The 27388-nt window shown below is 57.0% G+C and overlaps 2 protein-coding genes across 2 annotated transcripts; one reads left to right on the top strand and one right to left on the bottom strand.

Annotated features, from left to right (window-relative positions):
• The first annotated feature begins 143 nt into the window (after positions 1-143).
• SLC15A3 (solute carrier family 15 member 3) lies at positions 144-13937 on the top strand. The gene is made up of 8 exons (XM_038406150.2): positions 144-924; positions 2514-2797; positions 2896-3061; positions 5809-5904; positions 7232-7400; positions 7630-7788; positions 8234-8392; positions 8780-13937. Exons 1-8 carry the CDS (start codon positions 361-363, stop codon positions 8929-8931), a joined length of 1749 nt encoding a protein of 582 aa, XP_038262078.1. The 5' UTR covers positions 144-360; the 3' UTR covers positions 8932-13937.
• TMEM132A (transmembrane protein 132A) lies at positions 13881-27388 on the bottom strand. Its single transcript, XM_043516901.1, has 11 exons — positions 27135-27388; positions 22311-22525; positions 21987-22205; positions 21114-21511; positions 20644-20793; positions 19982-20174; positions 19755-19898; positions 18809-19014; positions 17039-17315; positions 16336-16527; positions 13881-15814 (listed from the first exon to the last, which is right to left on the bottom strand). Exons 1-11 carry the CDS (start codon positions 27244-27246, stop codon positions 14615-14617), a joined length of 3306 nt encoding a protein of 1101 aa, XP_043372836.1. The 5' UTR covers positions 27247-27388; the 3' UTR covers positions 13881-14614.

Genomic DNA, 27388 nt, shown 5'->3' with positions numbered 1-27388 from the left:
CACGGCAGTGATCCCCTGAGAAAGGGGAACCCATGGGATGGAAGTTTCATTTCTGGGAAGGGAGGTGTCACATGATGTCTCCGCTCAGCAGAGAAATGGGGAAGTGGGAGCTGGCCTGAGAGATTGGAGAAAACACGCCCAGGAAGGGTGAGACAGAGCATCTGCGAGAGCAAGAGACAGAGCAGGGAAGGCAGAGGCAGCCAGAGCTACAGGCAGCCAGAGACTGAGAGGGGAGGACGGCCAGACAGAGCGTGGGAGGGGAAGGCTCAGGACAGACGGAGCAGCGAGGGCAGACAGAGCACAGGCTGAGAAGGCCAGGGGGAGCAGGAAGACCCGTGCGGTGCCCAGGCAGGGCGGTGCATGGCCCGGGATGGTGCCAGAGGGGAGCGCCGGCCCCTGTTGGGGCAAGAAGAGGCCCCGGCTGGGGGTTTATGGGACGCCTTCGAGGGCCGGAAGGTGGCCTGCACGGCCGTGCTGCTGGTGGAGATCCTGGAGCGGGCAGCTTTCTTCGGCATCGTCTCCAATCTTGTCCTTTACCTCAACAGCAGCAACTTCAATTGGGGGGGGTCACAGGCCTCGCGGGCCTCCCTGCTCTTCCTGGGAGCCTCCTACCTGCTCTCGCCCGTCGGGGGCTGGCTGGCTGATGTCTACCTGGGCCGCTACTGGACCATCACGCTAAGCTTCCTGCTCTACCTGCTGTCTGCCTGCCTGCTGCCTGCCACGGCCTCAGCGGATGGGCGACTCTTTCTGTGCGGGGACATGCCGGCCTACTCGCTGCAGAATACCTGTCGGAACCAGAGTGGGGAGTGCCAGCCGTCGGCACCCGGCCATTACTGCGCCCCTCTGATGTACACTGGCCTGCTGCTGCTGGCACTGGGCATCAGCTCCGTCAAGGCCAACCTCACCCCCTTTGGCGCCGACCAGGTAACAGGCACGCCCTTCCCCTTCATCCCCCCAGGGTAAGCAACCTGGAGAGCAATACTTCCAGCACACAAAGGGTTACACACACACACACACACACACACACCCACACACCCCCCCGCCCTCCCAAAGAGATTCCCCTTGGCAGGACCCTCACCCGGGCTAGTGCCAGAGGGTTAACGTTGCACACACACACACACACACACACACACACACAAGTGTGCATGTGCATAGACACAGGCAATGCATACAATGCATGTGCACAAACACACCCAGAGGCAATGCATGCAATGCATGCACGCACACACACAGAGGCAGAGGCAATGCATGCAGCACATGTGCGTGCACGCACACATACACAGGCAATGCATGCAAACACAGACACACAAGTTTGCACACATGAATACACATGCGCACGGGCACACACATGCAAATACATCTGGCACACCCCTGCACACAAACACAAGTAAAAGCACATCCACGCAAGCAGCCATGCAGACAGTGGCACACGTTGACCCCCTCCCCCCTGCAAGCTTGCACACCTGAGAACACGTTTACATGAACATGCACAAGCACGCATGTGCTTACACACACAGGCATGCAAAAGCACACACAGACACAGAAATGCAGGCACACACAAGTCCACCTGTGTGCATGCACAGATTAATGCTTGCACACATGCACATGGGGGGGTGTGGGGCTTTCCCTGTCAGGCTATGGGGGAGGGGGCAGTTTCTCTTCCCCACCCCCAGCAGATGATGGGTAAAGTCTCCTCTCTACCACCCCAGAAACAAGCCAGAGTTCCCAGGCTAGGCTGGGGGCAGGGAGAACATCCCTCGGGATGATCTTGCCTCCCAGAGCACAAGGGATTAATCCTCTCTGTCTCCCCCGGGTGTGAGGGAGTTCTCCCCCCCCCAATCAGGGGAGGTAAGGGGTCTAACTGGGGGAAGGAGATTGTTTCTCTGGTTCATAGGAAATGGGGGCAGGGAGTTACCTCTTACGGGCTGTAGGGGGAGAATGTCTAGACCCCTTTAGGAGGCTGCCTCCCATCTCTCCTTCTTTATGGGGAGCCAGGCAGAGCCTCGGCCAGGCAGGGGGCCCATCACCCTCCATACCCCCAGGGGGTGCTGTTGTAATGGGGCACCCTGATTGGGTGCGTAGGTGAGAGGATGGGAAGGGCTGGGGGACGGAGGGAGCAGGGGGCCAGGAAAGGGGGAAGAGGATAGGAAGGAGGGAGGCTGGGTCTTGGTTAAGGAGTGGAAGGGAGGGAGGATGAGTTCCCACCCCCTGCCCGTGTTTGTGGCTAAGTTTTAGCCAGGCGCTCCCTGCAGGTGGAAGTCCCAGAGGTGGGGAGTGGGTGGTGAAAGTCCCCCTGCCAGGCCTAGAGTCTGCCGGGCTCCCCAAAGGGTGGGAGAGATGGGAGGCAGCCCCCGCCAGGGATCTAGAAATTCTCTCCCCACAGCCCATAAAGGGTTAATGCCCCCATTTCCTTTGGGAGCCCCCCCTTCCCACAGTAGGGACGGGCCAAGGTCCTCACTGGAAAAAGCAGAGCACAGCCTGGCTCATGCCATCCTGCCTTGCGCTCCCTGCAGGTGACGGACCGTGGCCGCAATGCCACACGGCGCTTCTTCAACTGGTTCTACTGGAGCATTAACATCGGGGCGGTGATCTCGCTGCTCGTGGTGGCCTTCATCCAGCAGAACGTCAACTTCCTCATCGGCTACACCATCCCCGCGGCCTGCGTGGCCCTGGCCCTCCTCGTCTTCCTCCTGGCCGCCCCCACCTTCATCACCAAGCCCCCTGCGGGCAGCCAGATCTCTGCCATGCTCAGCCTGGCTTTCCGGGGCAGCTGTGGCAGTCAAGTGTGCCGTATCAGGTAGGGTGAGCGCTGGTGGCCCAGCTGCCCCCATCCCCTCTATGGTCATGCCCATGCTGGCCTCCTCATGCTGTCTGTGCTCTCCCCTTTCTCCGCAGGCCGGGCTCTCTCCAATCAGAAGCGCAGGGCGCGGATCCTCTCCCTGACAGCAAATCGCAGCCCCGGGCTCCTTCGTCCGAGGAGGATCTTGCCAACTTCCAGGTGATGGCCAAGATCCTGCCGGTGCTACTGACCTTCATTCCGTACTGGATGGTCTACTTCCAGGTAGGGAGCCGACGGAGCGGCAGCACCAGGTGTGCTGATGCATAGAGGGGGTTGCAGCGGGGTCGGCATTGAGCCATCCTCACGGAGCTTGGAGTTGAGGATTGTCAAGGTTCCTTCCCCACTCTGAACTCTAGGGTACAGATGTGGGGACCTGCATGAAAATCTCCTAAGCTTACTTTTACCAGCTTAGGTTAAAACTTCCCCAAGGTAGAAAACTATTTTACCCTTTGCCCTTGGACTTCCACTGCCACCACCAAACGTTTTTACCCGGTTACTGGGAAAGAGTTGTTTGGAAACGTCTTTCCCCCCAAAATCCTCACCAAAACCTTGTACCCCCGTGCCTGGGGAAGGCTTGATAAAAATCCTCACCAATTTGCATAGGTGACCACAGACCCAAACCCTTGGATCTTAAGAATAATGAAAAAAGCATTCAATTTCTTACAAGAAGAATTTTAATATAAAAAAAGGTAAAAAGAATCACTTCTGTAAAATCAGGATGGTAAATACCTTACAGGGTAATTAGATTCAAAACATAGAGAATCCCTCTAGGCAAAACCTTAAGTTACAAAAAGGCACAGACAGGAATATCCATTCTATTCAGCACAGTTTATTTCCTCAGCCATTTAAAGAAATCATAATCTAACACATATCTAGCTAGATTACTTACTAAATTCTAAGACTCCATTCCTGTTCTGTCTCTGGCAAAAGCATCACACAGACAGACCCTTTGTTTCTCCCTCCCTCCAGCTTTTGAAAGTATCTTGTCTCCTCATTGGTCATTTTGGTCAGGTGCCAGCAAGGTTATCCTAGCTTCTTAACCCTTTACAGGTGCAAGGGTTTTTCCTCTGGCCAGGAGGGATTTTAAAGGTGTTTACCCTTCCCTTTATTTTTATGACAAGGATCAATACCATCAGTGCTTGTGAGACCCTCAGATCCTCGGGTAGTGGAGGCTGCAAACAGCGGTGCTGCCTCCAGAGCGCCCCCCTCGTGGCCAGGGGCAGCTCTGGCTCAATGTCCCTGAAATAATCCACAAAGGCTTCCTCCAAGCTTTTACCTCCACCCCCCCCACAAGCCTGGTTTCATCACATGACCAGTGCAGAACAATCCATCAAGTCCATCTCCACAAGAGCTCCTCAGCTCTGGCATCTGCTGCTAATCCCATTGGTCTGAGTCTTCAGCCAGCAGCCGTTCCCACCCCTCCCTAGCCAGAGGCCGCCCTTCCCCCCAGGATCGGTGCCAGGACTCTCCCTGAGTTGTCCTGTCTTGGGCTCCAAGAGGCCAGCAGCTCATCCCCCTATCTCAGGAGTGGGCAAACTATGGCCCGGGGGCCGCATCCAGCCCTTCAGATGTTTTAATCCGGTCCTCGAGCTCCCGCTGGGGAGCATGGTCCAGGGCTCGCCCCACTCTGGTGCTCCATCCAGGGAGCAGGGTCGGGGACTTGCCCTGCTCTGTGCATGCTGTGACTCCACACAGCTTCTGGAAGCAGCAGCACGTCCGCTCTCCAGCTCCTACACAAAGGGGCAGCCAGGGGGCTCTGCATGCTGCCCCGCCTCAAGCGACGCCCTCACAGCTCCCATTGATTGGGAACCAAGGCCAATGGGAGCTGCAGGGATGGTGCCTGCAGACAGGGCAGCATGCAGAGCCGTTTGGCCGAACCTCTGCATAGGAGCCGGGATGGAGACATGCTGCTGCTTCCAGGAACTGCTTGAGGTAAGCACTGCCCAGAGCCTGCACCCCTCCCATGCCCCAACCACCTGCCCCAGCCCTGATCCACCTCCCACCCTCCAAACCCCTTGGTCCCAGCCTGGAGCACCCTCCTGCATCCCCAACCCCTCATACCCAACCCCACCCCAGAGCCTGCACCCCCAGCTGGATCCCGCACCCTCTCCCACACCCCAACCCAACCCCCTGCCTCAGCCTTGAGCCCCCTCCTGCACCCTGAACTCCTCATTTCTGGCCCCACCCCAGAGCCCACATCCCCAGATAGAGCCCTCATCCCTTCCTGCACCCCAACCCCCAATTTCATGAGCATTCATGGCCCACTATACAATATCTATACCCAGATATGGCCCTTGGGTCAAAAAGTTTGCCTCCCTCTCTCTCTCTTCTGCTCTCCTGGCCCACCCATTAGCCCAGCAACCTTCTCCCTCCCCCGCCCTCTGCCTTGTGACTCTCAGAGGAGTCACATGGCCCAGCTTCACTCTCCCCACATGGAGCAGGGAGTGAACCATGTCCCAGGTGGGGCTGAGACTCATTTCTCCTTAAAGGGCCAGCAACCTGGGACAGGGACCATGTCCATTTCTTCAAAAGATTTCCAACTCATTTCCTTCCTCTTTGGTTTGCCACCTCGGGGTAATGCTAAAGAACAATAGTCACTGGCTGCTGGTAGGACCCATTAACCCTCTCCTGGGGGCCACCCACACACTGCTCCCCTAGTCCTGGCTTGGCAGAGTTTCCTGGGGTAGGGTTGGGGGGGGTGTCAGCCCATGCCCTCCTGCTGGGTGTCTCTGCCCTACCTTAGTGGGGTAGGAGAGGGGTTCAGTTCCCATGGGGGCCAGGGCATGCAGTGGGGATGGCAGGCAATGACCCCGACTCAAGGGGGCAGAGGAGGCACAATGCCCCTGGCAGCAGGCGGGGAGGGACTAAGTGACATCACTGCGGTGGATGATGATGTCCCAAGAGGTGTGATGGGGGGAGGGATGTTCCATGAATCTGAGCCCCACATTGACCTCCCTGTTACATTCCAGATGCAGTCGACTTACTATCTGCAAGGCCTGCACCTCTTCATCCCCAACATCTTCCAGCACAACAGCACAGGCAGTGGCGTGGGCAGCAGCTACACGGTGAGGGGCTGTGGCAGGCAATAATGTCAGCTCAGGGGCTGAGTGACATCGCTGGGTTTGATGATGACACCCCAAGAGGGGGTGACAGGGAGAGGGCTGGCACCAGGCCAAGGGAAGAGACCATCTTGAGCAGCATGGGTGAATCCTGCTGCCCATTCGAGTAGGGTGACATCCCCAGCCTGGGCAGGGAGGCGGGTCCAGGATATCACTTGCACCTGACAGCACAATCCCTCCTTTGTGAGAGTCCCAGCATGAGCGGCATGTGATGCTGGTTGTGATCACTAGCCTGGCTGGAGACAGAACAGAAACTGTCCCAGTTGCTTCTGCTTCTCCTCAGGCCCCGGGCAGCTGGAGAGGAGCAGGGGACCAGGAACAATTTGTGTAGCAGGGGTGCTGAGAGCCATTGAACCAAACTGTAAACCCTGAATCTGATGGAAACCACTTCCAGCCAGAGGGTGCGGTAGCACCCCGAGTTCCAGCACCTCTGGGTGGGAGGGGATGGGGAAGCAGGGGGAGAGTCAGGGCTGGGAGAGGTAGGAGATTCAGTATAAGGGTTTTCAGTTGCTGTAGAGTCATTTCTCAAGGAGATGCCTGGTTCTGTTAGCCCAAGGGCTGGTTCTGACCCAGTTCTCTATCCTTAGATCGGGGTGGGCAAACTTTTTGGCCAGAGGGCCACATCGGGGTGCGAAACTGTATGGAGGGCCAGGTAGGGAAGGCTGTGCCTTCCCAAACAGCCTGGTCCCTGCCCCCTATTTGCCCCCTCCCACTTCCCGCCCCCTGACTGTCCCCCTCAGAACCACCGACCCATCCAACCCCCCGTGCTACTTGTCCCCTGACTGCCCCCTCCTGGGACCCTAGCCCTAACCCCCCCCCCCCAGCTAGGGATCCCAATCCTCCCTGTCCCCTGACTTCCCCGACCTATTCACATCCCTGCCCCCTGACAGGCCCCTGGGACTCTCATGCCCTATCCAACCCCCTCTGTTCCCCGACCCCTGACCACCCCAGAACCTCCGCCCCATCCAACCACGCCCTGTCCCCTGACTGCCCCCCGGGACTCCCTACCCAACCCCCTTCCCATCACGTGTGTGCCACCACTGCCCCCTTACCATGCCGCTCAGAGCGGAAGGAGCTTGCAGCCCTGCTTCCTGCGCACCTGTATGGGACGTGGAACAGCGGGGGAGGGGCCGGGGGTAGCCTCCCTTGCCAGGGGCTCAGCGGCTGGGTAGGACGATCCCACAAGCCGTAGTTTGCCCACCTTTGTCTTAGATCCCCAATGCCTGGTTCTGTTAGCCCAGGTGTTGGTTCTGACTCAGTTCTTTCTCCCTAGTTCCCTGATGCCTGGCTCCTGTTAGCCAATGTGGTGGTCCTGCTGATTTTGGTCCCGCTGAAGGATCGAGTCATTGACCCGTTCCTGGTGAGGCGGAAGCTGCTGCCCTCGGTGCTGAAGAGGATGGCCCTGGGCATGTTCTTTGGCCTTGCCTCTATCATTGTGGCAGGTAACGCCTGGTGCCCATGGCTAGGGAGGCCATGGCTGGTGGGTGGGAGGCTACTGCCCAATGCCAGGGCTGGAGCTGACCGGCATTGTGGGGGGATCCCAGAGGATGGCTGATAGACTCTCCCTGCCCTGAAATCAGGGGCCCATGGGGCCTTGCTCAGATGGGGCTGACCCCTTCTGAGCGTGTGTGGGGGAATGCCACATTGATCCATCCTGCCCCTCCTCGGCAGGCACCCTGGAGACCAAGAGGCTGCAATATGTGAAGAACAACCAGACCATCTCACAGCGCATTGGAGAGGACACATACACTGCCGCCACGCTGCCCATCTGGTGGCAGATTCCCCAGTACCTGCTCATTGGAATCAGCGAAATCTTTGCCAGCATTCCAGGTAACTGTGCTGGGTTTGTGCAGCGCCTAGCGTGATGGGGTCCAGTAACAATAAGGCAGCATGGGTGAGGTGTGAAGCGCCAGGTGCTGGGGCTAGACTGAGCATGTACAACGATTCTGACTAACAGCCCCTAGCACCGTGCTGTGGGGGCACGGGGGGCAGAGAGCTCTACTACAGCTGTATCTAGGCAGGAGGTGATGGCCTCTGATTTCATGAAACTAAGCAATGCAAGGCTTGGTCTGTAGCTGGATGGGTGACTGATAGGTTCAAGGCTAATGCTTGGGTTGGGGCTGCCAGCTTATCAATCAGCTGACATGGTAACAAACAGCCTGTTTTTTGATCCCATAGCAAACAGCCTGTTTGATCCCATCCCCTGGTGGCTAGAAGCAGTGTCCATTTGCCCTAGTATTACTGAGATCCCTCAGAGCTTTCTGCTCTCCCCCAGGACTGGAATTTGCCTACTCTGAGGCCCCCAAGTCCATGCAGGGAGCCATCATGGGGCTCTTTTTCTTCATTTCCGGCGTGGGCTCGCTCCTGGGCTCTGGGCTGCTGACTCTCCTCTCAGTGTTGGAGCATGGCTGGATGGACTGCCCCAAGGACTATGGTGAGTGTGGGGTCCGGGGGCAGATACAGAGCAGAAGGGAGAGAGGCAGCCCCTCAGCAGAGTGGGGGATAGGAAATGTATCCCTGGGGCCAACAGGGGGTGCTCGAGGCAGATTGGGAGATAGGTCTGTTCTCCACTCTCAGGCCTCATCATCCCACTGCCAGCAGGGGGAGCTCTCCATGGAGAGGGTTCTGCTGACAGTGCCAGGGGAGATGGGTTCCTGGGGCTGGGAATGTGGCAGAAGATGGCGTCTACTTGGTGCCAGGTTGCACTGACTGTGTAGAGAGAAATGTGCCCTGGGCTAGGGGTGCTGCAGGGGCTAGAGGTGGAGGGGTCTGCCTGGTACCAGGAGGGGGTGCTCTGACGGCTCACCCCTTGTTTCCCCAGGGAACATTAACAATTGCCACATGGACTATTACTTCTTCCTCCTGGCTGGGATCCAGACTGTGACCTGCGTGCTCTTCTTCTGGATCTCTGGCCGCTACGAGAGGCAACTGCGGCCCAACTGCCACGCCTGCATTGGCCACGAAGGGGACTGAGGGTACCCTGCCCCCCTCCAGCTGCCCCTTTCTGCTCAGAGACTTGCCCGGCTTGGGCTGGTGGATGGAACTGCAGGGCAGCTGGGCCAGCAAACCTCCCCGGGGAAGGGGCAGGAGGGATGCCCCTAGTGGGACACCAGGGACTCTCACCCATAAGGCACCCACAGGAGGCAGGGACAGCCCCAATGGGGAGGGGGGATGCCCTAAAGGGCAGAGCCCCCTCATGGCTCACTTGGGGGCTTGCTCTTTCTCCTTGTCGGAGACCCTTGGGAAACGTTGTCCTGCCTCCTTCGCTACCCCCAGGCTCTAAGATCCACCCACCAGTAACCAGAATTTCTAAGGATTCGCTCTCTTGCCTGGGTTTTGCCATTCAGCGGGGTCCTGACATGGCCGATCTCCTGGGACGGGCACCAGTAAGGGGTTAAATGAACAGGCAGAAGGAACTGGAAATGAGGGGTTGGGGGATGATTCCCAGAGCCCAGGAGAGGGTGGAAGATTTGCCCCATCCTACACAAGGGAAAAATCTCCTTCTCAGCCCGTACTAATATCAGGGCTCAACTGGGCAAAGGCTGGATACAATCTCATAGAGTGGCAAACCTGCTGGCACCAACAGTGGATAGGACCTCAGAACTGCCATGATCCATGTTACTCTGTGTAATGCTAAATGGGCTGTGATGGGGAGAGGGCAGCAGTGGTGGGTTGTGCCTGGCTGTTCTCTGGGGGTTGGTCCAAATGGAGGTGTTTGTAAAGATGGAATTTTAGAGCGTGGGGGCTTTAATTTATTGCGGGGGGAGGGAGAGTTAGATAAAGGTGCTCCGAGCCACCAGCACCTGGCGGAAAAGACAGAGGGGTGAATGCAATGGCCCTCAAGTGCGCAGCCAGCGTCTATTTACGATTTTATGACGAGTGAAAATAATGCAGGGAAAAGCACAACATAACTCAAAGCAAAAAAGTGTTCCTGTAAAAAAACAACACTCCACTGGAAAGAGATTTCTGTAAATGAACAAGACTTGCCCCTGGAGCCTTTGCAACCCAAAACACTGCGGGAGATTCTGAAACAGAATGGACTGTTATCAAGGATGGGGATTCCAGTTCATGGCAATGGTCCATTTCCGAACAGTCTATAAGGGGTTGATACGTGATGGCTGGCTGTTCTAAGCAGCTTAAAAATTTGACCAGTATGTGTCAGAGCTGCTCATTAGCACATTAGCAGAAGGTACTAGAGCTGGTTAAGTGGCTAGTAAGATTATTATGAGTATTGCCGTGTGCCATTGCACATGCAGAACAAGGTGCTGGTCCCTCCTCACCTCACCTAAGTCAAAGACAACAGACAGCTGGAGGAGCAGCAGGAAACAATGAGGCAATATTGCTCAGTAGTCTCAGTGCACTAGTTGCCAAGTTTGTGGTAGGCATCCCGGCAGAGCAGAGTTTGAAAGGAGGATAATGCAGATAGTTATGATGAGTAGTAGCCTGGGAGAGAGCACAAAGGTGCTTGTTTGAAAATTGACCAAGTGGGTGATTGCTGCTGGCACTGGCAGAGCGGCACGGGACAGATTGGACTAAAGATCTATAACAAATTACTAGGGCTGTCAATTAATTGCAGTTAACTCAAGCAATTAACTCAAAACAATTAATTAAAAAATGTGATTCATCACAATTTTAATCACACTGTTAATTGAATACCCGTTGAAATTATAAATATTTTTGCATATTCTTCTACATTTTCAAATCTATTGATTTCAATTACAACACAGAATACAAAGTGTACAGTGCTCTCTTTAGATTATTTTTGATTATCTTTTTTACAGTGCAAATATTTTTAAACAATAAGTAATATTTTTCAATTCACCTCATATAAGTACTGTCGTGCAATCTCTTCATGGTGAAAGTGCAATTTTCAAATATAGATTTTTTGTTACATAACTGCACTCAAAACAGTGTAAAACTTTAGAGCCTACAAGTCCACTCAGTCCTACTTCTTGTTCAGCCAATTGCTAAGACAAACAAGTTTGTTTACATTTATGGGCAATAATGCTGCCCACTTCTTATTTACAATTAAAATGAGAACAGATGTTCGCATGGCATTTTTGTAGCCAGCATTGCAAGGTATTTACGTGCCTGATGTGCAAAACCAGTAGTTGGCAACCTATGGCACATGTGCCAAAGGCGGCATGCACGCTGATTTTCAGTGGCACTCACACTTCTCGGGTCCTAGCTACCGGTCCAGAGGGCTCTGCATTTTAATTCAATTTTAAATGAAACTTCTTAAACATTTTAAAAACCTTATTTACTTTACATACAATAATAGTTTAGTTATATATTATAGACTTATAGAAAGAGACCTTCTAAAAATGTTAAAATGTATTCCTGGCACACGAAACCTTAAATTAGAGTGAATAAATGAAGACTCAGCACACCACTTCTGAAAGGTTGCCGACCCCTGTGCTAAACATTTGTATGCCCCTTCGTGCTTTAGCCATCATTCCAGAGGACATGCTTCCAAGACTGATTGGATTTGTAGGCTCTAAAGTTTTACATTTTTTTATTTTTGAGTGCAGTTATGTAAAAAAAAATAAATAACTCTACATTTGTAAGTTGCACTTTCAAAGAGATGGCACTACAGTACTTATATGAGGTGAACTGAAATACAATTTCTTTTATCTTTTTTACTATGTGGATATATGTAACCAAAAATAATAATCTAAAGTGAGCATTGTATACTTTGTATTCTGTGTCTGGTGGCACCTTAAAGACTAAGATTTATTTCAGCATAAGCTTTCGTGGGTAAAAAACCCACTTCGATGCATGGAGTGAAAATGCATCACTCCATGCATTTGAAGAAGTGGGTTTTTTAACCACAAAAGCTTATGCCCAAATAAATTTGTTAGTCTTTAAGGTGCCATCGGACTCCTTGTTTTTGTGGATACAGACTAACAGGGCTTCCCCCCGATAATTGTATTCTGTGTTTTTAATTGAAATCATTATATTTGAAAATGTAGAAAACATTCAAAAATATTTAAATAAATGCAATTTAAAACTGTGATTAATCGTGATTTTTTTAAATCTCACAATAATTTTTTTTATTCATTTGCCAGCCCTACAAATTAACCATTTATCCAAGTGTCTCAGCACTCCACCCCATTTGTAAATGGAAATTTCAGAGCAAGGTTTATAAATTGTGGGCTGGTCTAGCAGCTCCAGCTGAGATCAGAGCCCTTGTGTGCTAGGTGCTGTAGGTATACCTAGTAAGACAGCCCTACTGCCAGTTGAAGGCCTTTCCTGGGGTACCGAACACCCTGTCCCTTCCACAGCATTCCCCCCAGCCCACAGGATCATGGGTGCATGTGCATGAGGTTGAGGTGGGGGCAGAGTTAGAGGGCCAGGCTGACAGGGATCTAGTTCTCCATTCGGAGATGCTGCCCTTGAGGTGCATGTCATCAAAGGCCTCTGCAATGACAGGGAATTGATGAAGTGAATCTATATACCCAGCTAATCCTGCCCACCGACCCCACCAGGAACTGAAACTGCTAGCTTTCAAACAACTCTGCTTTCCCCCTCACTGACAAGCCTCCAGATGCTAACAAACCTGCTGCTTTCTGAAAGAACCTAAGGTCTCAACAACCTAACCTCTCGCCAGAGTCAAGCTGAGGGGTTACAGGAAGAGGAAGGCGAAAAACTCTCAAGTTCTCTGGCAAGCTGAGTGGGGAGCAAATTCCTGTCTGTGAAGAGAAGTTTTCTGCTAACCATTTTACTGATGGGGATCTGGGGCGACACAGAGATTAAGTACAGAACATTTAAGCATAGGCTGCACAAAGTTTAGCAGGGGCATTTGCATGTGTGGGACTTGCCCAAGGTCAACGCCAGAGCCTGTGCTCAGAATTAAACACAGATCCTAGTCCTAACTCCTAGCCCATCCTTCCTCCTTGTCTAGTTTCTCTGTCAGAGCTAAAATGCCAAAAGACAAGCAGCAAAGGGGAACAAAAGAATCCATCCGATTGTCCAGATTCTTTCAGCGTCCTAAAACCACAGCAAGTCAAAAGGTGGCAGCCTCCCTTTAAGTCAAGCTCCTACCCCACAGCAACACTGGGCTGGGCCCACTTTGGAACCAACTATCCATCTCTCCCATTTGAGATCCCCGCATTGCAGGTGTAAAAGCATAGACGATTGAGCCACTTCCTCTCGCAAGCCCAGGGAGGGAGCCATGCTGCTACTTTTCTTGACAATGGAAAATCTAATTATAATCGATCTGATGGGCTGGGCTGTTAAAAAGGCTGAAGCTGCTGGCAGTGGGAAGGGAAGGCTGGTACAGCAGGGAGAGGGGAGACCTGTGGCCTGGCCCGGGCCCTGAAGGAAACTTTCCCTTTTCGCTGCTTTTAAAAAGTCTGTTCTTACTGTGCGGCTGTAAATCAAGTGCATGTCTATTCCTGCTGACCTCACACGCAAGACGTTACTCTGTTCATGGAGACACCTCTCACCTCTTTGAGCCTCCAGCATGGGGCTGGTGTTAAGCCACCGTCATGCTCCCTGCATTCTTGGGTGTGCCTGGCCCAGGGATAGCTTAGAGCAGCCCCAGGGCTGCTCTGATTTATGAGCTGCTTCCTATGGCAAGCAGGTAACAGTCACAGTGAATGCAATCCAGTCATGCCCTTGATCCACCTCGTTTGCTGGGGGCTGGTAGCTAGGCCCTTCTCCCAATTCTTTACCAGGTGGGAAGGCCCCTCATTGCAGGGGGTATTCTCAAGAGGCCATCCCACATTCCCCTCTACAGTCCAGTGGAAGAATGGCCTACACTGGCAGATGGGGCTGGAGAATGAGGCCGAGAGACTGGAGAAGTTTGATAGCAGAGGGAGCCTGCAGCTGGTCATCTCCTCCTTCCACCCAGGGGGTGCTCTGAGTACAAAGGCAGGGAGGGATGGAACAGGTCCCCCCATTCGCCCAGAGGCTGGTTATTTGTTTTTAAATACTTTATTTTTGTAACAACATAAGAATTAAAAATCTTCCATAAATAAAGGACCCGTCGTGGCAGCCTCCCGACGCTATAGGTATAAAATGCTAGAGATCGTACAAAACGAACGCACGGCCAGGGTGAAAGGTGCCAGCCGGTGCCCCCTGGGAGGGGGCCCACCCCTGAATGGTGGGCAGGTCGGGGGGGATATCCCGAGGGTCAGACCACAGGAAGGACACTCGCCATGAAAACCATCACAATCAACACAACATTGCAATGAGAGCCAAAGCAAAATTGGAATCCGGCCCTGGCTCGCCCCTCAATGGGTTGGGAATCAGCGGGGAAAGCACCCCCAGAACCTGGGCGATAACCAGGACACCTGGGTTCCAAATCCATGAGGTCAAACTCCCTCCAGTGAGAGGGAAAGAGGGGCCTCAGCTGGGATCAAGATAGAAATGGAGGGAGCGCAGACTGGATTCCCAGGACAGAGACAAAGAGAGTCAATTTGCAGTGATCCAGGGGCCTACTACTCATCCCTAGTGGGTAGAGCCCTGATCCCTGGCAGCAACCCCAGGGGGCAGTGCTCTCCTCCTAACACTGACTGGGAGGGAGCAGGTTTGGACAGAGAATACCCAGTGGATCCCAGGGCATATCCCTGGGAGGGTAGCCAGTGGGAGTGGGGACTGGTCCCTTCTGCTTTGCCCTGCATGGTGTCAGTTGGGTGCGGGGACCCCGAGGTCAGGAGCTGCCCCGGATCCTCTCCATGTAGCTCCTCAGCTCGTCGGGGTCCCGCAGCCCCATGTCCTCGCATACCCAGCGGATGTCGTCCTCGCTGGCCACCAGGATGGACTGGACGGTGGGGGCAGAGGAGGGCAGGGGGGATGCGGCACCCTCAGGGGTCCGGGGTGAGGCAAAGGTCACAAACTCCACCCGCTTACGCCTGCCCCCCGGCCCAGCCACCTCTTTCCGGGAGAAGGTGCTGGGGGGGGCTGGGCTCCCCAGAGCCGCAGGGAGAAAAGTGCTGGCGGAGACCCCCCCGTTGGGCCCTCTGATCTCAGGGGCACCAGCCTCCCCTTTGCCCCCCTCCGTGCCCGGGGGAGTCCCACAGCAGCAGCAGCCACCATCTTTGGCAGCGGTGGAGGGGTCGGGGGAGGGATTGGGGCTGAGCTCTTGGTGCTGGCTGCGGCGATCCAGCTGGCGGCTCAGCTCCTCCTGGTCGGTGCCCAGCCACACCCAGTTGTGGGGCTGTTGGGTGGAGGGGGCCAGGCCAGGCCCGACATCGGGGGGCTCCTTGTGCTGGTAGCGCAGCACAAAGACAATGCAGTTGACGAGGAAGATGAAGATGGCCAAGCAAAAGACGCCCAGGAGAACGTACATCCCGATCTCCAGGTCTGTCACCCGCTCCGGGGCCTTCACCATCTCATCCTCCTCCTCCTCCTCCCCAGGCCAGTCATCCTCAGAGGAGGTGCCGCCCTCGGGCCTCTCAAACTTGGTCAGGTTGGGTCCCACCCCAGCTGGGGCCCGCTTCCGGGGCCCCACCATGGTCTCTGTAGCTGCTGCCGTCACCGCCTCCCCTGACATGGCCCCCTCGGCCCGCTGGAAGGGGGACTCGGGGCGGGGATTGCGAGGCCGTGGGCTACCGGGGGTGGGGAGCCGTCGGCTGATGCCAACCTCCAGCCAGGCAGTGCCAGTGGCCAGTGGCGCCCGGTGCTTGCCTTTGCGGCAGGAGTCCGCGGTGTGCAGGCCCAGCTGCAGGAGGGGTCCCCGGCCCGGCCCCTCAGCGACGATCAGCGGGCGAGCGAGCTCCTCGTCCAGCCGCACCCAGGCCACACCAGGGTCCAGGGAGGAGACAGAGAGCGCCACGTCCCGCCAGCCATAGAGCTCCACGGGGGCCAGGGTGTGGTCGGTGAATGCCAGCCAGACACTGAGTGCTGCTTCCTGGAGGGGGGACATCCGGGGCCAAAGGGATCAGGCAACGAGTGTGTAGTGTTTGGGGGGGCAGGGAGGGGGGGGACGGGACACAGACGAGCAGGGGGGTGGGTGTAAACAGAGGATGTGAGAAGAGACATACCCGTGATCCCTGTGCTGCTGCCCTCCTCACTTTGTGTGGGGACCAGAGCTGCACCAGAGCCCACTTCCCAACTCCCCCAAGCAATATGCACTTGACTCCCTCCTCCCACCCATGCTGCAGCCAGGAGAGACACTGTGCAAGGCCCAACCCCATGGGTTCTAGGGCTCTGCCGAAAGCCAGGGTCCCCACCCTCATCTGCCACCAGAGAGGTCTGGATCGCATGCCAAGGCCCAGCACTGGAGGGGCAGAAGCTGCAGCTTTAAAGGCCAGGTATAGCCAGGCTTGCTCAGCCCCAGGAGCCTGGGATGTCCCCAGGAATCACCTGGCTACACCCTGTGTCCCCAGCCCTGCGCTCTGCCTCCCAGGCCCCATGGACCTCCCCTCTCACCTGCTTTGGGGAGTGCAGGGCTGAGAGTGCCTGGCAGGTGGCGGTGAGGACATCGGGGTGTCGTGGCTCCGTGCTCAGCGCCAGCGAGAGGCCCGACACCAGCTGGGCCTGCAGCTCCGACACAGCCACCTTCTCATCCGACACCACCAGGGTCTGCTCGCCCAGGATGGAGTCCGAGACGGGGGAGCGCACCTGCACCGGCGGGAGAGCAGGGGACACAGGCACTAGCAGCAGCTCTGGTCTGGACAGAAAACCTCCACAAAGCCTCCCCCAATCTCCCACACTCCCCCCGGTGCCCCCCCGATCTCCCCTGTCCCCCATCTCCCATGCTTCCCCCTCCCCCAGCCACCCCTCATCTCCCATGCTTCCCCCTGTGCCCTCCCAGCCACCCCCACTCACCTCTTGTGCTTCCCCCAACCACAGCCACTCTCCCACAGCCACCCCTCCCATCTCTCACGCTTCCCCCTCCCCCCAGCCAACCCCACACCCATCCTCTGTTCCTCCCCCTCAACCTCCCTGGTGCCTTCCACTCCATCTCTCTGCTCGGCTGTCCCCCCACACCATCCCCCTGCACCTCTCCCACACCATTCCCTGCTACTACATGCATCCCCCAGCTCACCCCACACCAGCCCTCGTGCCCCTCCCCAACTCACCCTCCTGGCTCCCACCTCCCTGGTCACCCCCCAGTCACCCCAGTCCCTACCTCCACTGACGTCACTCCCGGCTCACGGCCGATCACCACGCTCCCGCCCTCCAGAGTGGCCACGCGGGGGTCCTGCACCTTGGCTTGCCTGCCCACCAGGTGGGAGATGTCCAGGAGCCAGTCGGAGCTCGGCATGTAGGTCAGGTGCCGTCCACCGTCCAGTGGGTGAGCCACGAAGTGCGCCAGGAAGCGGACGCCAGCACGCTGGTACTGGAGCCGACAGCCGCGAGCTCGCCTCTCTGTCTCCTCCCCAACCTCCTCGGGCTCTGCTGGGCCACTGCTCGTGGAGGAGAGCGCCATGGTCTCAGCAGGGAGCACCCAGGCATGGGGCTCTAACCCCACATGGTGCAGGCAGCCGAGAGCCACCCCATCCCGGTGCCATGGCCTCAAGGACCCCACCCTGCCAGCCTCTGCACTGACATGGAGAGCCTGCTCTCTGTTCATCTGCCCCATCAGAGACACTGGGACCCCCCCCACGCCCCCGGCCTCTGCCCAATCACCAACTCTGGGACTCCCTGTTACGAAGTGGGAATTTTTTGTATGAAGACTGGGTGTGCCTCAATTTCCCCCATGTTACCTAGGGAGTGGAAAAGGACTGTTTGCTCTCAGGGCGGGTGAAGAAACGTAGACATGGGTGCCGCCTAGTTGTCTGGATCTTGGTCCCCATATCAGTGGAGCCTCTGAGGGTATGCCCACACTGTAATTAGATGCCTGTGTCTGGCCCACACCAGCTGACTCAGGTTTGAGGGGCTGGTTAATTGGCTCAGGCTGCTGCCTAGGTTCTGGGACCCTCCCACCTTGCAGGGTCCTAGTGCCCAGGCTCCAGCCGAAGGAGGCCAGACGGACAGAGACACAGAGCTTGAACACTGGAGGTCACTACAGCTTTGCTCGGCTACTTCATTCCTTTGTGCTAACCTAAGGCCTTCCTAGGCTGCATTTCCACTGACTAATAAACCCAGCTGTTCTGACAACACCGTTTGGTGTCACTGCTAATGCTGTGTGAGGTGCATTAATCCCTGAAGAGTGGACAGATCTCTGCCAGGAGAAGGTCTGCATGGGACTCGCTGAACAGAGCTCACGGTGTGAAGCAGGAGTGTGGAAAGCCCAGAGGTTTAGGCTGAGGACACGGTGACACCATGTGGCTTGCCCTGGAGGAAAAGCGAGACCCCTTGGGGATCTGGCCCACTGAGAGGTTCCTTCTAGAGACTGTTCCAAAGCTGTGGCACAGCACCAATCCTGTGGATCCGTGACACCCCTCCGCAGGTCCGCCTTCCCCATCACAGAGACTCCAGCTCCTCCCCGCCAGCTTCTGACCCCCCACCCCTAACTGCCTGCGCCCCGAGTGCAGAGCCTTTCACTCAACCAGCCACTAGAGACTCTGGGCTCCTCACTCAACCGACCTGCCCGCTCCAAGCGGACGTCTCCCCTGGGCCCCCTCTCCGTTCTAGTCCGGCCAGGTTCTTAGACTGCGCCCATCACTGTGGCATCTGTGCTGCCCCAAAGCGTACACTGGAGTCTGGACATGGCCCCGGTGCCAGCCCTGCCTGCTTCCTTCATGTCCCCACCTCCCCTATCTCCAACACATCCTTCCCATGCACCAAGCCCCAATGCCCTCTCTGCCTGCCAGGCCCTTCCCACCCTCCCATTGGACAGGCCCTGGTGTCCTCCCAACACACCATGCCCTGGCACTTTCCCTGCCCACCCACAAGGCCTCGGCACCCTTCCGGCAGCCCCAATCCCTGCTCCAGGTTGGGAGCCAGAGGGACTGACCTGTCTGGAGCAGAGCCAGGCACCCTCCAGCCGCGCACCTGCTCCAGCGTGGTGTCAGTCAGCTCGATGCGCAGTGGCAGCAGTGGCACCCAGACGGTGAAGAGCAACGAGGCGTGGAGCCGCCGGAACCAGAAATCCACCCGCGCCCCGCGGGCGCCCCGGTTCTCCTTGCCCCCCACGTAGACAGAGCTGCATGTGTCCGTCACCTGGGGGCCAGGAGGGCATGAAGAATAGCACATATGTGGACAAATGTCTAGACACATTCACTCCTATCCCGCCCCCCAAACTTGCCACTCAGGACACTATACGGAATCAGGGAAAGGGTGTGGGAAGTAGCTTGCAAAGAGGAAACAGAGCAGAAGGGAACCAGCGACCCCTGGCTACAGGGTGAGAGGCAATGGAGATGGGAACCACATAGGGGCTGAGCCCCAAGTGGTAGGAGGGGGCCAAGGACATGTGGCTATGGAGCTGAAGGTGGAGAGGGCAGGGGCTGGGCCACTGGGGAGGGAACAGAAGGCGCCTGGCAGAGATGTTGAGTTGTGGAATGGGGGTGAGGGGAACCAGGGGGGCTGAGAGCCTGAAGGGGGAGCAGTGGGGAAGCCCAGACCTTCCAGGTGGAAGAGGAGGTCCCACTACCAACCGGGCTGAACTATGACCTGGGGAGTGGTGACACCAGACTCCCGTGTAACCTCTGCTCCTGCCCCAGCCTGAGGGGTCGGGGAGGTCTGGCATTGCAGAGGTGAGGACGGGGATGATGGCCCAAGAGGGCAACTGAGGATGGTGAGAGGGGATCTGGTGTATCAGAGGGCAGAGCTAAGGGATGATGCTCTGGGAGGCAACTGACAGTGAGAGGGGAGAGATCTGGGTCTCAGAGGGCCAGGATGGGGGATGATGGCCCAGGAGGGCACTTCCCTATGGGTCAGTGGGTGGTTCATTTGTTTCTCACCTTCAGGACCTGCTTGTTGGCGGACTCGCACCCCATCTGCTCGGTGACCTCAAACACAGCTCCCCCCATCTCCACAGCGACCAGCTTCACCGGCACCGCCTGCGGGATCCCCGTCAGGGGGGCGGTGTTCACAATCTCTTGCTCCTGGAGAGACCAAGAGGGTACACAGATTGAGACCCTGCCTCTGGGGGGCTGCCTGGTGCGGGAACAGAACCACAAGGCCTTACCTTCACCAGCGGGACCAGCGCCCTGACGTCGCGCTCTGACACCTGGATCTCCCACACCATCTTGTCCTTCTCGGCTTCAGGGTCCTGGCCAGGGTACTCCACCTGCCACGTGACGGGGCGCGTGGAGGCCAGGCCGCTCGTGCCATTCTCCACTGCCAAGTCCAGGTAGAGGAACTCGGGGAAATCCGCTGCCCTAGTTGGAGGCAGGAGGGAAGTGAGGGGGCAGTGAAGCAGAGGATGGATACAGCGCCCCCAGGGACTGTGGCACCTCACCCCTGCTCCATCACGAGCCACACAAATTTCACCTCTAAGCACAACCAGGAGGTGACCAGAGAGAGGGACTGTCTTGTTCAGTGGCGCATGGTTCCCTCTCTCCGATCTGATTGGTCAGTATGTGGTGGAGTAGCATCAGCCATCCCATCCCCAGACCAACGGCATCAGACCTACAGTCTGATTGGCTGGGTCCTGGGAGAACAGCTACATTATCACTGCTCCCCCGAGTCACATGGCCTCCTGTCCCCACTGGCTGATGCCCAAGAGAATCCAGGTATCATCCCAGCCACCGCAGGAGTCAAATGGTTCCCTACATCCTGCCCAATTGGCCAATACCAGGAGAATTAGCGTGTCAGCCCTGTCCCCTCCAGGAGTCACGTGGTTACTACCTCCAGGCCAACTGGCGAGCGCCCAGCTGGCGACAGGTGACCACAGCGGTGTGGTGCTTTGAACCCTTGAACTTGTCCAGCTTGGCCGTCCATGCCTCGGGGACGGCAGGGCGGGCAGCTAGGACCTGCAGCCCCTTCTTCACCTTGATCCTGAAAGAAGCACGGCTCAGAGTCAGAGCATGGACTCCTGAGGAGACATCACCCAAAGCAGAGACCCTCTGAACCCAACAGAGTCCTTGGCTGGATCCCTGGATCCCCTTGGGTCTCACCTGAGGGTCAGCGGGCCAGGGTAGGGTCCCTGTGTCTCAGGGTAGGTTCTTGGGTCCCCCAGGATCTCACCTGAAGGTCAGCAGGTCGGGGTAGGGTTCCCCATATCTCAGGGTGGGCCCCTTGATCTCACCTGAGGGACAGCAGGTTAGGGTAGGGTCCCCATGCCTTAGGCTGTGTCCCTGGGTCCCCCTGGATCTCACCTCAGGGTCAGCAGGTCGGCGGTGAAGTTCTGCTGGAGGATCAGAGTGGCCGTGAAGAGCTGCCCTGGCCGGAGTGCCATGTCGGGGACCCGAATGAGCACATTGTCGTCCAGCCGCACCTCCTGGCGCCGAGGTGGGTCCGTGGCTCGCAGCTCCACAGCGCCGACATAGTACAGTCTCTCCTTGGTGCCCTCCACACCCGGCCGGGGCCTCTCCTGGGGCCTCGCATGGCTGCACTCTGCAGACGTTTCCCCGGTCCCCAGGCTGTAGTACAGCTCGGCTCGCTCGGGGGGACGGGCAGGCTCCGCAGCTCTGCGCCGGCTGTGTGAGGAGGGGGGTGTGGCAGAGAACCAGCGTGGGGGGAACTCCAGCTCCACCACACACACTCCCAGGGGTGCCTGAGTGGGAAGAGCAGGAAGCAGGCTCAGAGAGCACGGGTCTACCCCAACTTCATTGACCACCCACCTCTAGGGTGGGCCCTGAAGTCTCCATCACCCACCCCAGGGGAAAACCAACTCCTGCTCCAGCCCGACCTACACTGCACTGCTGTCCCCAGCACAGAGCACCCTTCTTTCCCCAAGTCTAAGATCACTTAGACCCCCCAAGCTCAACCCCTGGAAAAGAGCTAGCCTTGTCCCAGGGAGCCCCCCAACCCCAGCTGCCTCTGCAGCCTTGCTATGTGGGACACACAACCTTCATCTTCTCCATGGTGACCCTGACACACCGCGATCTGGTGCCAGGAAGGGGCGCAACGTACCCAACCAGAGGAACTTTCAGCTCCCACTGCCCCCCTTCCCCGACTCCTCCAAGCATGTCTGGGTGCTGGACCCTCTATCTCCTGGGAAGGCAGATGTTGGTGGGTCACGTACTGACCTGGAGGCGGCAGGCTCCATGCACAGCCCGTGTCTGGTGGAAAGCGTGCAGGGAGACGCAGGGCAGGTCATGCCGTCCTGGCAGCCAGTCCTGCCCCTTGAGGTGGAAGAGGACCCTGGCAAATGGCTCAACTGGAGACACTGTGCCCTCAATGGACACGGCTCGGACGTCCCAGGCCGTGGAGCCGTACCTGTGGTGGGGATCAGCTGCCGGCACCGCCTGGAGAAAGAGACACAAGTTGAGACCGGGAGAGATGGGTCAGATGGGACACCGAGATGCCCGGCTGAGCCCAGAGCGGAGGCACTGCTGGATGGGCAGGGTTACCTGTTGGGCAGTGAAGGGCAGGTAGGTGGCTTGGATGACAGGCTTTGCCGTGGCCCGGCGATGGAGGAGGAGGTAAGTCTCAGAGCGGGAGCCCAGGGAAGCGTTTCCCGGCAGGTACCGATCCACCCGCTGCAGCCGGAAATGGTCTGGAACGTCCAGCACCTTGAGTTCAGCCGGCAGGTACACCAGGTCGTGGGGGTCCGATTCTCCACTCACTGCGCAGAGAAGAAAAATCAGGTCTGCTGCCAGCAGTCATGTGCCCATACACTTACCAGAGCACGTGTCCTCCCCCACACCCAACCCCTCCTGAGAGAAGGAGATGCCAGGATGTCAGCTGTAGTGGAGCGTCACTGTTTCTGAGCTATTCAAGGGGGTGGACCAAGCCTACCTCCTGCTGGAGAAAAGGGAGCTAAATTATTTGTATTACAGCAGCATCTAGAGGTGCTGCCCAGACACATAGGGAGAGACAGGCCCTGCCCCGGCTGAGATCAGGGCCCCGTTGTGCCAGGTGCTGCACAGGCACACACAGTGAGAGACAGGCCCTGCCCTGGCTTTGATCAGGGGCCGTTGTGCCAGGCGCTGCCCAGACACACAGGGAGAAAGGCCCAGCCCCAAAGAGTTCACATCTACATAAAATTATTATTTCTCCCATTTTATGGTGGGAAACTGAGGCACAGATTTTTTAAGCAACTCCCCCAGGGAATCTGTGGCATAAATGGGGTTGAACCCAAACCTCCAGAGTCCCTGTCCAGGGCTTTAAACAAAAGACCAGCCTTTCTCACAACCAAGGCTCCATGGCCTGTGTGATGCAGATCAGACAGGACGAGAACAATACAGTCTGGAGGAAATCCTGGCCGCACTGAAATCAGTGGGAAATTTGACATGGGCTTCAACAGGGTCAGGATTTCACCTTCTGAATCTAAGCAAACCTTTGGCAAGTCACTTACAGCTAGATTGTCTACGGCTCAGCAACGAAGCTTACATTCAATCTGCCAGAGTTCAGCTCTCATTCAGCATCCAAATTTTTTATAAAAAAAAAGACTCCTCCCCAATACCCCTCCAAACCCCACCAAAATGATGAACATCATTGAGATTTTTCTCCCACTGCATTTCCGATAACAAAAAAGGTCAATACCATTTTCAGTAAAAAAAAAACAATTTCCCCCCGACTAATTAAAAAACAGTACAAAAACGATTTCAACGTGGTTTGCAAAAATGGTTATTTTATTCTTCACGCAGCCCTAGAGTTGACACGATTTGTCAAAGAAGAGTCAATACTTCGATGGCAATGGAACCAGCCATTTGGGAGATCTCACAAATCAGTTGATTTCAATGTTTTTTAAGAGTCTTGGGTGTGCTTTACTCTCGAATTTCCCTGCCTCTCAAAGAGAGCGCAGTTCCAAAATAATAACCCAACCTGCTCTGATGGTTAGAAATGGGGTGATCTTTACTTAACAGCTGCAACTCAATGTTAGCACCATCTCGACCTGCAAATAGGATGCAGAAAGGGTCACTGCATGGAGCTTGAAAGCCACTTCCCCTACTGGCCAGGACTAGCAGGAATCTCGCCAGGGTAGCACCTTTCAGCTTGCACAGGAGCCATTTTCAAAAATGAGGAGTCTTTAGCCCTCAAAGGAGACTCCGGAGTTGACTCGCATGGCACCAATGCTGTGATGTCTGCCCGAGTCTGCAGAGACACAGCTGTGGTGCTGAGCCCAGTGCAGAGAGCGGAGGGATGGCTCCTAGAGAGGTGCGGGGGAGCGGGGGGAGGTTGAGGGGCCAGGCTTCCACTACTAAGAGGAGGGGGCTTTGAGTGTGAGGGCCACAACCCCCACCTCCTGAAGGTATGTGGGTGTGTGTGGGGGGGAAGGGGGCAGCCATCCAGCAGACAGGTTTGTATGTGCAGGGGGCCCCCCGAGATGCTACCCCACAAGCCCTGAAAGTCTCCTGGATATCAGCAGAGGATTCTGGGAGCGTGCCCCCACTGTCCCCACATACTGGGCTGGCAGGACCTCCCCTCTCCTCCAGCCCGCTGCTTAATGGGTTCTCCTTGGCCTTCCCTGAAGACCCCTCAGCTAGGGTGCCAGGCAGGGGGCCTGGCCACCAATGGTCTCCAGGGCCTCCCTGCTCCTTGTTGTGCGGTGGCCTGGGGTTTGGTCCAGGAGGGGGGAAGCCTCAGCCCCATGATGTTCCAGCAGAGGGTGTTGTGTGTAGAGCAGCATAATCCAATTACCTGCGGGGGGGCTGCCTGGAACTGATTGGTCTGAAGTGTATGGGGGAGGGGAGGACTCAGAGTCCGGCCCTTTGGACCCAGTAGTGGGGCAACCTCACCAGCAGGAGGGGCTGTGGCTCAAGGCCCTGGTGTATTTTGGCCTAGGTCCGTCTCTCAAGCCCTCCTGCTATGTACGTTAGCCCACGGGCAGGTGTGTGGTGCAAGTTCCCCATCTGTGTCCGATCTACAGAGGATTTGCATCTGTTACAGCCCTGGTGGTAGCAGCTCCTGCTTTTTAGCTCTGGAGGTCCCAGGTTCAATCTCCAGCATCAGCCAAGATAGGAGCCGGGGCCTAAGCAGACTAAACAATTGCTTAAGGCCCCAAGCAGCTCAAGGGGGGCCCCCATTAATTATTAATATGTGCTATTCCTGTTTAGGGCCCTAATGGGCTACCATCAGCACTGGACAAGATGGTACCTGTCACAGACCGTGGGAGTGGGGAGCTCACACATATGGAGTAAGAGGCTCTATGGCGGTTCTTCCAGACAAGCCAGCTCCTTCCACACAGAGGGATGGAGATCACCAAACCTTCCTCCCCAGCATGTCCAGGCCTATGATCCCCCTGCCCCACCAGCGAGCCCATTAAATGTTGATTTCCCCGCCGTTGTGATCCTTTATCATGCCTGTCCCAGTCCCTGTACCTGGGGAGGGAGCAGGTGGCTGAGAGATACTGTGACATCCCCTTCTGGGTCACCTCATCCCAAGATCCAGGGGGTGGGAGTTGGGGGGGGGGGAAGAAAAAGGTGGGTTCTTTACAAGTCTGGTATCTGCCTCCCACAGGCAGTGACCTCTGCCATCTCCCCTCCCCCTGCTTGATCGGCCAGCTAATTACATTGCACTCTCATCTATTTCCCCTCATCATCCTGACAGCTCCAGCCTAGCTCCCTGCCTCCCATATCGCCCCCTCTCCTGATGGGAGTCTGGCTCCCTACCTCCCTTCCCAGACCCCTCTCCAAACCCTCCTGCTCAGCCCAGGGACCCTTCTCTCTGATATGGCCCAAGCCCCTTCTCTATTTGTCCCTGCTGAGGTCAGGATTCACCATGAAACGTCACAATCCCACAGGCACCAGCCCTGTGGGACAGAACAAACCCCGCAGAGATGGCTTGCTCCGAACCACAGCTCCGGTGGTGCCTTGGGATCCCAGAAGTTCCCCATTACGCTTGGGACCTGGAGGACCAGGAACGGACCCTGTAGAATCACAAGCAGGTGATTTTGCTACCAATGCAACACAGAATCAATTGGGTATGGTGACCCCGTGAAGCACAGATGGGGAAACTGACACACCTGCTCCATCAGGTCCAACCCATCCCGTCCCAGCAAGTGGGGCCACCAAGCCCTGCACAGTTCTGTTCCCATTGCCCCAGAGCACTGGGGGCTAAACATTTCAGAGCAGGAAAGATTTTGAGGGGAGGTGGCAGAAAGGATGGAGGGAGGCACGGCAGGAGGGAGTAACTACAGCTGAGAACAGTCAACATACCCAGGAGGGAAGAGGCCCCTTCGGGCTAACAGACAGCGGCTGGGACAGAAGAGTTAAGGACTGGCTAAGCTGGGAGCATTTGCTAACAGAGAGATGCATTAACCTGGGGAGCAGCCTCCCAAGGGATGGGGGTCAGCCTCATGGCTTGAGACCTTCACAACTAGACTGCCTTGGGGAGTGCCCACAAGGGCCCGACCTGCCCTGTCCTCAGGGTTAGCTGCATCAGAAGCATTGCGTGCCCCAGGGAAGATTGATTGGCCTCTTTCTAGGGGGAGTCCTGCTGTCACGGGGGCTCCAGCCTGGGCTGTGTCATGAGCAGGGGATGCAGGGAGGTGCAGATACTGCAGCTCAGGAACAGATCAAGGAGCTGGGGAGAGCTCTGGGGACCTTGTTAGCGCCTGAGGTGGGCCTGGGGTTCCACCAAGACCAGACCATAAAGGGAATGTGGGGAAGCCTGTTGGGTTCCCTGCTGTGACCTAAGAGGAAAGATAAGGGGCCCTGCTGGCTCTGGACCACAGGGCATGAGGGAAACCACAGGAGTGGGATGTTGGTTCTTATGGATATTAGGAGAGGGCACAAGTTCTGTGGGGTCCAATGGGGCTCAGAGTCAGGTCCCAGTAGCAGGAGTCACCAGATCCCATGGGGGTCTGGGAAGTACATGGGTCCTGCAGGATCCAATGGGGCTCAGAGCTGGGTCATTGGGGCCAGGGTACTCATTGGATCCCATGGGGGGTGTTGCACGGGTCCTTTGGGGCTCAGAACTGAGTCACTGGGACGGGGTCCCCACTGGATACCACGGAGGGGGGGCCTCAAAGGTCCAATGGGGCTCAGACCTAGGTGATTGGGGCCGGGGCCGCACAGGTCTTATGCGGCTCAGAACCGGCTCACTGGGGCAGGGGTCCCCCCTGCATCCCACGGGGGGCGGGGCGCGCAGGGCGCGCAGGGCGCACGGTCCTGCGGGGTCCGACGGGGCTCGGCGGGCCGGGGGAAGCACGGGGTGGGGGGTCTCAGCGGCGCTGCCGGGGTGTCCGTGGGGCGCCAAGCGAGGGACGCGCCCCGAGCCCCCGCACTCACCTCTCGTCGTCTCCAGGGCCAGCAGTGCGGCCAGCAGGACAAGGCAGCCGCGGCCGCAGGCCAGGGGGGCAGCGAGCCGCGGGGGGCCCATCACTGCCCGCCCTGGGGCCATGGGGTTGGCGCGGGGCTCAGATCCCCCCGCCCGCGCCCTGCGCCCGCAGCATGTCCCGGCCCCCGTGAGCCCCGGCCGCGCCTCAGTCTGCAGCCGGCAGCTCGGGGCTGCCGCTCCCAGACAATAGAGGGATGGGGAGGGA

This window comes from Dermochelys coriacea, chromosome 6, assembly GCF_009764565.3.
Source record: "Dermochelys coriacea isolate rDerCor1 chromosome 6, rDerCor1.pri.v4, whole genome shotgun sequence".
NCBI classification, from domain to species: Eukaryota; Metazoa; Chordata; order Testudines; family Dermochelyidae; genus Dermochelys; species Dermochelys coriacea.
Note: the sequence above shows the minus strand (reverse complement) of the source record. Positions and strands in the feature narration are given on the sequence as shown.

Bases quoted from the DNA above. Each gene is read 5' to 3' on its own strand.
- SLC15A3 (XM_038406150.2), top strand. From the start codon at position 361: ATGGCCCGGGATGGTGCCAGAGGGGAGCGCCGGCCCCTGTTGGGGCAA. The intron at 925-2,513 runs GTAACAGGCACG...CGCTCCCTGCAG, and splicing joins CCCCCTTTGGCGCCGACCAG to GTGACGGACCGTGGCCGCAA. The intron at 2,798-2,895 runs GTAGGGTGAGCG...CTTTCTCCGCAG, and splicing joins AGTCAAGTGTGCCGTATCAG to GCCGGGCTCTCTCCAATCAG.
- TMEM132A (XM_043516901.1), bottom strand. From the start codon at position 27,246: ATGGCCCCAGGGCGGGCAGTGATGGGCCCCCCGCGGCTCGCTGCCCCC. The intron at 22,206-22,310 runs GTAACCCTGCCC...CTCTTTCTCCAG, and splicing joins TGCCCTTCACTGCCCAACAG to GCGGTGCCGGCAGCTGATCC. The intron at 16,528-17,038 runs GTAGGGACTGGG...CCGCCGGTGCAG, and splicing joins CGGGAGTGACGTCAGTGGAG to GTGCGCTCCCCCGTCTCGGA.